Source organism: Pygoscelis adeliae, unplaced genomic scaffold (genome assembly GCF_000699105.1).
Source record: "Pygoscelis adeliae isolate BGI_AS28 unplaced genomic scaffold, ASM69910v1 Scaffold166, whole genome shotgun sequence".
NCBI classification, from domain to species: domain Eukaryota; kingdom Metazoa; phylum Chordata; class Aves; order Sphenisciformes; family Spheniscidae; genus Pygoscelis; species Pygoscelis adeliae.
Window position 1 is genome coordinate 1,693,134 of NW_008825156.1, and position 9,864 is coordinate 1,702,997.

The 9,864-nt window shown below is 48.9% G+C and overlaps 1 protein-coding gene across 1 annotated transcript in view; it reads left to right on the plus strand.

Annotated features, from left to right (window-relative positions):
* Positions 1-9,864, plus strand: part of CD81 (CD81 molecule) — a 37,024-nt gene that overhangs the window by 22,168 nt on the left and 4,992 nt on the right. The window contains exons 3-5 of the mRNA XM_009328597.1: positions 3,181-3,278; positions 6,257-6,331; positions 9,122-9,229. Of these exons, the coding sequence (XP_009326872.1) occupies positions 3,181-3,278; positions 6,257-6,331; positions 9,122-9,229 (281 nt within the window). The remainder of the gene's footprint in view (positions 1-3,180; positions 3,279-6,256; positions 6,332-9,121; positions 9,230-9,864) is intronic.

Sequence of the window (9,864 nt, forward strand, 5' to 3'; positions counted from 1 at the left end):
GGTCGGGTTTTTTGGTTTTTTGAAGCTGCACAAATCCCAGCAAGAAGCAAGTACAGAGGCCTCTGGAAGACTTCTATAAAATGGCAAATGTCTCTGTTTCCTCTTAGTCTCCTCCATCAGTTGAGGTTCTCACTGGGCTTGTTATCTCCTAGTTTTCAGAGCAAAACTTTCCTAGCCACCAGTGGCTCCTATGTTTTCCTGATGATCTCAATATAAGAAAGACCTTTTTTACAGTGAGAACAATTATTCACTGGAACAAGCTCCCCAGGGCTATGGTAGACTCCCCATCACTGGAGGCTTTCAAGATATAATTGGACAGGGTGCTAGATAGTCTCATCTGGGCTCCCTTTCTCACAAAAGGTTAAACCAGATGATCTTTTGAGGTGCCTTCCAACCTGGGCTGCTCTATGATTCTGTGATCTCCTGGCTATATTTGTTCAGCCTGAAGTTTCCTTCAGTGTTTATTTTAAAGAATTTGAGAATAAAATCTTCTGTCCATCTGTGGGAGTGACCTGGTCGTTGGGGTCCCTGCAGCACCATGCTGCTTGGTCTCCACGTGTGCTGCATCTGCCTGTTACCCATCTACTGGGGTGGTTAGCATGAATGGTGACTTCTCAGACGTTGAAATGACTTGCCCCCAGCCCAGCTTTGTCTTCTCTCTGCTGACCTAATGTGAGGAGAGGTCAGAAGCTGCTGCACTCAGGTATGAGCAAAGTTGATTTTCTCAGAGGGACTTGTGATGAAGACTCTCCAGTGGAGCCACCCAAGACTGTAAGATGGAAAAACCTGATGCAGTTTGGGTTGAAAACCTAAACCAGCAGCTTCGTTGGTACAAGCTGGAGCGGTGAGGGCTGGTTCTTGGGCATTTGCAGATTCTGGTGACAATAAGCAGACCTTTATTTGAGAGACTGCTATTGATACATTGTTCTTTTTGAAACAGCAGTTATGTAGCCTGAAAATCTCCATCAGTCTCTCTGGAGCTTGGCAGGCGTCCAGCAGACAGCCTTCATTTTGCAGGATGCATTCATGCCTTCCCATCACCTCTATCCCCTTTGGGGCCCCGCTTCCCCACACACACCCCAGCCCGCTGCTCGCCACGCTGGCTCTCTGCCCGGCTGCCACCGCCGGTCCCTCCACGCCACGGTATCTCCAACCGTTGGGATAAAATCACCTAATTCTGCTTCAGGCAGGCCCGCAAAACTTTAACTGCTGGCCTTTCCTTTCCAAGAAACTCTAGCAGGGGGTTTCTTTTGCTGTGTTTTTCCCCTCTCTTCGCACCTTCAAGCAAGGAGGTGTCCCATCCCCTCTTAGGGAGCTTCAGCAACCCAATTGCCTGTTGGGTTTTTGTGGCTACGGGGTGCTGCTGAAGCCCCTTCAATCTGCATCAGGAGGTGCAACTCATGCTTTTTTCCTCCTTCTGCTGGCAGCGTTGCCATGAGGATGTTGGTGTCACTGGCCGCAGGGCCCGTCAGGTTTTGTGAAGAGGGGCTTCCTGTGGGGTCAGCATGCTCCATTGTGCCGGCGCTTCCCCTGCAGCTGGCTTCCTCCCTCCTGCAGCGCCTAAATATAGCGGGAGGCATTGTGTGAGCACGGTGCCGGTGAGAAACACCGTCCGGAGGGTCCCAGCGCCAGGGCTGCTGGGGTGGTGTTTCCGTCGCCGCCTCTCACCAAGCTGGCCCTTGCGTTGGCGCTTATGTTGTTTGGCTGCTGGTGACTCCTGTTTTAAAGAGGGAAGAAGCAGGACCCAAAGTTGACCCTTTCCCAAGTTTGACATGTCCGTAAGGGGATTTTAAACAAGTCGAGACCGTTATTACATATCTGTTTTTTTAGAGAAAGGTTTAACTTGGCTTAACTCTGCTTTCAGCGCATGCCCTTTAGACTTTGCACTTTAATTATCAGAAGATTGTTTAAAAGCTACAAAGATAAGAAAACCTTAAACACGATGGGCGTGTACAAGCAGTTTTAATCTTGAGCTCTGTTTATACTTTAGTGCTGTTCCTAAAGGGGAGTTGACAGACTGATTAATAACTATAAAAACATTTTGACTCATAGCAAAAGATGATGTTTAATTGAAGGGATGTGTCCCCCAGGCACTAGCAAGATGCACTGTATTGCTGTTACCTCTGGGATGCCCCTTGTACGTTTATTCTCATCCTGATGTTTTTTTTCCTCACTGTCAGTTAAAAATGGTGACTGCAGTCTTGCCTCATTTGTAATTATTTCTTTGATTATTTTTTTGCATGTGTCAAATTGCTTTTGGATCGAAAGTAGGATTCACTTACCAAGTAGTAGAACCACAATACTTGAGAATATTAGTTAACCAAAAATGCACTAAATATACAGGATACATCAGGAGAAAGCTGGGGTTTTGGAAAAGGAAACAAATTTAACTGAGCTGGTAGCATTTGGGTGAGTAGTCACCACGGTCTCACCAGTCTCATGGTTGGTGAGACTATGGTGATTACTAGTGGCAGCAGACCTGAGCCTTGAGCTAAGCTCTTGTTTCCTGGATGAATAAACCCCCAATGCCTATTGTCCAAGCTTTGAACTAGTTATGGAGTAAGCTGACTGTGCAAATTTAGTAAGTTGAAGTAAAAAATGTCTTCCTCTCTGTAGAAGAATCTATAACAAACAAAAGCCAGATTATATTAAATTAGATGCTTAATCAGCGCTTTTCCCTTAGTTTTGTGGCTCATCTGTCTTTAAAATGTTAGCTGGATAAATATCTGTATGATGTTTAATAGAAATAAACCATATGTCTTACTCTTTATTTTTAAAGATATGCTAACTAATAACATTGATCTTCTCTGCTTAATTATTTAAAACAGTATGTATGCCATGGGAACTCCCATACTGCAGCTCTGAGGATGCTGTAAAGCCTTTGTCTTGCCTGCTACATCTTCTGCCTATTACTGCTCGAGCTCTCTGTGTTTTGTCTGATTTTGGGGGTGATGGGGTTTTTAAGTTTTGGTGTTAGCAGCTTCAAACACTTTGAGATCTGACTCGTGTATGTTGTATTGTTCTACTGTGTCTGCCGCCACCCCTACTCATATCTCCTAGGTCTTAATTCTGCACACCCCTAGTTAGTGGCCCCGGGGAGCCAGCATGTCTGGCCAGGCGCTAGGGTGCTGCCATACAAAGCTCTGCAGTAATGCGTTTGCCTCTTGCTCTTCCTTGCAGGAATCTACATCCTGATTGCGGTTGGAGCCGTCATGATGTTTGTGGGGTTCCTGGGATGCTACGGTGCTATTCAGGAGTCTCAGTGCCTTCTGGGAACGGTAAGAGGTGTAAAGTTTTGGATGCCACTTGGCACCGTGGTGGCCCTGCCACGGCCCTGCTGGGCGGCACACAGCCATGCCTCCCTTGCTGGCAACTTTTGCAGCAAACGGGGCTGGGAGGATGCGTGAGCACATAGGTGGGAACTAGCCGACCTCTGCAAGGAACAAGGCAGCGCTGTTTGGCCAAGGGCATCCCTGTCGGGCGTGCTGGATCTCCAGCTGAGCTGGCAGGCATGCCGCAAGCTCCTGCTTGTGCCTGGCTGCAGGACAGAGGCTGAAGCCAGCAGCATAGCAGAAGAAGTGCGAACAGCAGGCTTCTTGGAGATTCATTTTCTCTATGTGAAGCACCCCCCCATGCTTTTTTCCCCGCCATGGTCTGGCTGTCTTACCAAGCACCCACTAAATTCTCTTTCTTACCTGATGTCCCCTACAGCTTCCCCCTTCACTCCGTTTCAAGGCTGCCTGTGGTGATTCTGGTTCTTTTAAGGAATCGCCTACTATTTTTATCTGTTTGGACAAGGAAACGGCAAAGATTTCCCATAATATCTTAGTGAGGACGTCTAGGTGCATCCTGGAAAATCCATTACAAGTGCTACAGGCGTCCTTGATGTGAGGCAGCAGCTCGGGATTCCTGGCACGGGATGAGCTTAATTGTATAAACTGTAGCCACACCAAAAGCCTTTGTCTTGGGAGTAAGGGAGACCCATTTATTTAAAGCAAGTTCTCACATGTGGTTCAGCTTTAAAGTCAATGCAAAAAAAAAAAAAAAAAATTGGAGGAGTAAAGCATAAAAAAAAGAAAATTGGAAGGACTTTCTGGCACTTGGTTTCATTGGGCTGGAAGATTCTTCGTGGTGGTGTAGTGACCCATGGGTGTGGATTCAACTGGGACAGAGGGAAATGGAGCTGCTTTCCCTTGCTCTTGCAGATGGCTTCACCTCTGGTTGCTTCTGTTTCCCAGTAAGAAGGGGGTGCTTCTCACCGGCTTTTATAAAGCACTTCTGAATGTCGGTGGATGAGAGCTGCTGTAGGAGTTTGCAGGCATTATCACTGCTGCTGAGAATAGGAGGAGCCAGCGCACAAATCCAACAGGGGTTGTTGTAGGGAGGTCTGGCAGCTTTGGATTATCTTTTTTTGTTAATGTAAGCAATTACAGAACCTGAATTACCCCTCACTCCCTTTTGAAGTTGGAAAGAGGATTAGAAGGGCAGATGGTACAACGTACCTGAGGCCTGACAGGGAAACCGGCTGCTTTGGCTGAAATTAGCAGCTCTAGCTGCTGTGCGCTGCCCATGTTTGCTCACACCTTGGCTTGCCAAGAGAAGGCTGGAGACGCCTCGCAATGATGCTTTCTGCTGGCCAAAGCTCCCACTGTGCGCCAAGGACATTTCCAGGCAGTGTCCTTAGGGTGTTGCAGGGAAGCAGCCGCTCTCCACTCTCCTGCAGCCAGCTGATTGAGTGACTGTAGGCTTATTGCAAAACGGGAAAGTACCAGGAACCTCCACGCTATCAAAATCCTGTGCCAAAGGCAGCATGGAGGCCAAGTGGTGAGACCCAAGGAAGGCAGGAGGGAGCCGCTCGGCATGGAGTGGGGCTGCTCCCTGGTAAGGGGCAGGGGCATGTCCAAACACCAGGCCAGGAACACCGCCATGCTTCCATAGCGTCAAGCTGCATCTCTGATGTTTTGCAGCCCGCCCGCAGAACTGCGTCTGCAGGAAGTTGTACCTCCAAATCTGGGATAAATGAGCCATCCTTCACTGGAGGGTAACCACTGCAAGAGTGAACCCTAGTCCTTAACCAGAGAATTACAGTGGCCTTGCACCCACGATTTAGGGTGATGTGATTCCTTGGGGAGGATGTGGGACCCAGTCCCCTAAAGATGTTCCTGGAAAACCAGGGATAGATAGGTGTTTAAATAGCAGTTCGTTGTTCTGGGACTGGACAAGGATGTTGGAAGTCCTTTCCTGCTGTCAGGTGAATAGTCCTGTTTCCATTTTGCTGATAACCCTTTGCTCTTGCACGTGAGAGCCAGGTCATAGCATCATTCTGGAAACTCCCGTTTCCTCTGTTGTTGAAGAAAATGTCCTGAATGTGTCTGGAACAGAGACTGCCTGGAATCCAGGGTCTGTTGTCCCGCCTCATACTGTGATTTTGTGTCTTCCCCTGACTGCATTCACCTCTTTTGCTTCTTTACTTCCATGGCAATTCTCCCAATTGGGGATTTTCTCAGGAAGAAGTCATTGAGGGTGATGTTGTTACAGAGGTAATGTTGGCTCCGTGTGGAGCATGCCTGTCTGTGCCTTCCCACTTGACTCTGATGTATGAGCTTTACAGCTTCCCATTCCCGGTCTAACAGACTGACTGTCACAACGTGTTCCCGGGATCTGAACAAAAGGATGGAGAGAGGCTTTGGGGGGATGGCAAGGAGGGGTGCTGAAATTGCACGAACAGGGTAGGACTGTGGGAGATCATCAGTGTTAGTATTTATGCAAAAAACTGCAGAAGCCTTGCAGGGCTGTGGATGCCAAGAGAGCTGGCCATAAATCACACCCTGACGCCCCGCAGCTCCTCAGCAGCTGAAATGTGCTTTTAACCCTGCACTGGCAATTCCCATCCTCAGAGCATCTGTGGCAGAGCAAGAAGCTTGTCTGGATGGTCCTGCAGGTGCATGAAGAGGAGCAATGTGTCTTGTGGTGCGCAGGGCATCCTCATCCCTGCCAGTCCCTGTGTGGGAAGGGCCCTGTTAATACCCGCTCAGCCATCCCAGTGGGACGTCTGGACGTGGGGTGGCATCTGATGTGTTATAGGAAAATGTGTTTGGGCTAAGTGTGTGTATGAGAGATAAAATGGTTTGAAGTCGGGCGACACCTTGCTCTGATCTCCGTCAGCAGAACTGCTGTTCCACACTTCTACCCACCTAATTGCTGCTTTTGCCTGTAGCCAAATATGTTAAGTGTCCCTGTCTTGATTTGTCTGCAGTTCTTCACTTGCCTGGTGATCCTGTTTGCCTGCGAAGTTGCGGCTGGAATTTGGGGATTTGTCAACAAAGACCAAGTAAGACGACTCTGAAACCCGCGTTTGTGGGACTGGGAGGCCGGGGCAGAACCACAGCAGATCCTGGCATGAGCTGTTTTGCTCACAAGCTGCTCCTGGACTGAGTCATGGGGGCTTGGATTAGCTGTGTGACCCGGGCAGGTCACCTAACTCCTCTTGGCCGGGCTGATGAACTTTAAATGTGAGCACTTGATGGTAGCAGCTACCCCTTACGGTATATAGTGCAATGTCTGGAATAAAAATAGCCCCGTCTCGCTTGGGTCTCCTCCTTGCTGCCACACTGTCAGTCACAGTGTGAGTTGATTCATGTATGAAGTCATGAAGGAATGCCATCTGCATGTCCTAGGTGCCAAAGAGTGAACCCAGCCGCGTGACCCCGAAGGGAAGGAATACCATATGGGGAGAGCCTGCGTCTGCATTAATGGGATCGCTTGATGCTTCCTGCTCTTTGCCAGTATCATATAACCCACTTTGGGCTGTTCGTCTGCCAGGACTGAGCTTGCTGCTGATGAATACGCTGTGCACGCGTGAGGGGTAGAAGTCATGTGTCTGTCCCAGGCACCCTGCTAGGGACTGCTTGGATGAAGTCCTCTGGCTGGAGGGGGTTAGCTAATGGATAGGACTGAAAATTGCAGCTTTTCACCTTCCCTTTCTGCTCACCTTCCCTTCACTACGGTCACATGTGCTTGCACACATGCAGAGTTTGGTCTTGAAGAGCAATACTATCAGTGTATGGGAAACATGGCCATGCTGCAGCAAGCAGTGGGCTGGGTGTTGATCACTCAGCTGTCGAGGGCTTGGAGAAGAGAAGGGGGACTGCTTGTGCTCAAAGCCAAGGTTAGACTCTCTGGCAGACTAGGAAATGTGTTTACTTTACTAAGAGACGTAAGCCAGCTGTGTAAGTAGGTGGTGGCTTGCTCAGCTTTCACATGCATGTAGGCCACAGATGACCAGCTCGGCTGTGAATGGGAACACCCTTGTAGTCATTCACTGGAGAGAGCATGACTTCACCGGAATAAACTCTTCCGTGGCTAAACATATTATTATGCAGGCAGGGTGCCGTTTCCTAGCAACTTTGGCAAGCTAATTAACCTTTGCAGAGGGGCTGTGCCTCCTGCAAATGTTAGTTTGTGAATCCTGAAGAGTCCAAGACGCACGACTGAACTGACAGCAAGAAAAGTGAAGCCTGAGTAAGAAGGGACCCCATGGCTGTTGCTTTCCATGCTGGGGAGAAGATGCTTGGCCGTCAGAGCGTAAAGCTGAGAAATTTAGGATTTGCCAATAGAAGAGCGATGACCTCAGCCCCTAAAATTAATTTTGCAGTTTAAAGTGAACGGTGGCAGTCTGTTGGCCTCGGCTGCTGTTGCAGCCTTGATAATGAATGGGCTGTTTGGAAGTCCCCACTCACAAGGCAGGTGGCTTGCTTCTCCCCGCCTCGGTTGGGGACATCTCAGGAGCAATGTGGGCTGGGAGGGAAGTGCTGAATGATCCCAGCCACCGAGAGCTGCTCCCAGTGGGGACTCCATTCCACCTGGGTTTTCAGCCCCTTGAGGGGACAGTCATCTCCTATCACACGGGCACAGGATGCTCTTCCACGAAGCTGGAGGCAGTCTATCCCTCAGCCTGCCTTCTTGGAGATGCTTTAGATACAGGATGGGAGGCAAGAAGTAGGATTATTATCTTATTTTTTTCCATGTACCAGAATCAAATGGTTTGACCGGAGAACATCGCCCTCCAAAGCAAACTTTTTTGAGCAGTGACGGAGAAATGCTGGGATAATTAATTGAAATCACGCTCCTTCTTGCTTCAGTTTCTTTTTTTGTGTGCTAATCCAGCCTGTGCTGCCAAGAGCAGATGTTCTGGAAAACGTTTTCCCTTTCATACTTGCTCGTATTTTTTTTCTTTTGCTTCTCTTGTCTGTCCTCCTTTCATCTGTCTCCCAAATTATTGGAGGGTGCTAGAGGAGAAGCCACAAGGCCAGTTTCCCTGAAAATGAGGGGTTTTCTGCATTGTGGAGCAGACCCCCATGGGTAGCTGCAGTTTACCAGCCCAGGTGGCAGGGCTAGAGTACGGATGAGACTTTTCATATAACCATTTACAGGATGGGGGTGCTCGGCTCCAGGTAGGGACCCAGCCAAAGTTTGACATCCATCTAAAAGCACCTAAGCTTCCTGACCCAAATGAACTGCCTCACTAGGCTTTAGTGTGCAGTCTCGCCCAAATTCCTGCCATCCCCTCGGAACCAGAGAGTCAGCTGAGGTGCCCATACCTACAGATGGCCTTGCTTGCGCACCCCACCTCCTCCTGACTTCCCCAGCGTGTCCTGCCTCTGCAGCCTCGGTGGGAAACATGTTGCCTGCTTCTTTGTCTCCATGTGTCGGGTGGTTCAGAACAAGCCATTTCTGCATTCCTGAGCCTTCACAGCAAATCCATGCGGGCTGAAGGCTATCCCAGATCTTGTGGTTAGCCCTCCAGGCCTTGGCTGCCTTTGCCTGCTAGAGAGAGCTCATGGAGCACTTGGATAACGTTGGCTGGAACCTGCTGGCTGGTGGATGAGGTTCTTAATATTTGCTGCTCTTAACACACTACGGCTGGAGGGACTTGAGCCCTATGAAAGACAGGGCTTTTTTCACGCACCTGTGCAAATAAACAGGGTCCAAATCTATTTAAAAACTGCTTATCTACCTGTGAGTGCCATTAGAGGGAACCTGTCCCCTTCAGGCACATCTGCTGAGTGGGTTTCCTCCTTCTCCTCTGGCTGAAAGGGATTTTTTCCCCTGTCTTTCCTAGATAGCCAAAGATGTGAAGCAGTTCTACGATCAAGCATTTCAACAAGCGCTCATGGCAGAATCGGATATGAACAACGGGAAGGCTGTAGTGAAGACCTTTCATGAAACGGTAAGACGTCGGCGGTCTTGCTGCACGCTCTGCTTAGGCTACGTGCAGTTGGCCAAAGAAACCGCTGATGGATAGGATCCTGCATGCTGCAAATTACACCTGGCTAACTTCTGCATGCGGCTTGTTAGTGGGTAAGTGGTGAGGAACGACTGTCGCTGTGCATAGACTGATCCACCCCACCAAGGCAGAGGCAATAAGTTGAACTACAAGTCCTCGGGCAGGGAATGAAGGCAGTGCTGGATTTTTTGATGCTTAGGAACAAACTGGATCAAATGTATTCTCAGCACTGGGATTTTGCTGCCTGCTTTCCAAGCTCTATGAAGAAATCTCCTCTCCATAGGAGATTTTTGCAGCCAGAGGAAATGAGAATGGGGGAGGAAAGAGAATTTAAAAGGGAGGTCAGTAAAATGAGTGGGAAAAGCAGGGTCTAAAGCAGATGATGCTGCATGCAGGTCTTAGCCTGTCAAGTTTGCTGGTTTTACATGTCAAGAAACAGAGTTGCGCCCTCTTCAAAATTCTGTCCTTTGCGCTGTGCTGGGAAGTCTGGCCCGACCTAATTAAGTTGCTTTTCATTTACCTCAGCACCCCTGATATAAGTAAAATTCAATGAAGGAAAAATATTGCTCTGAGGAACT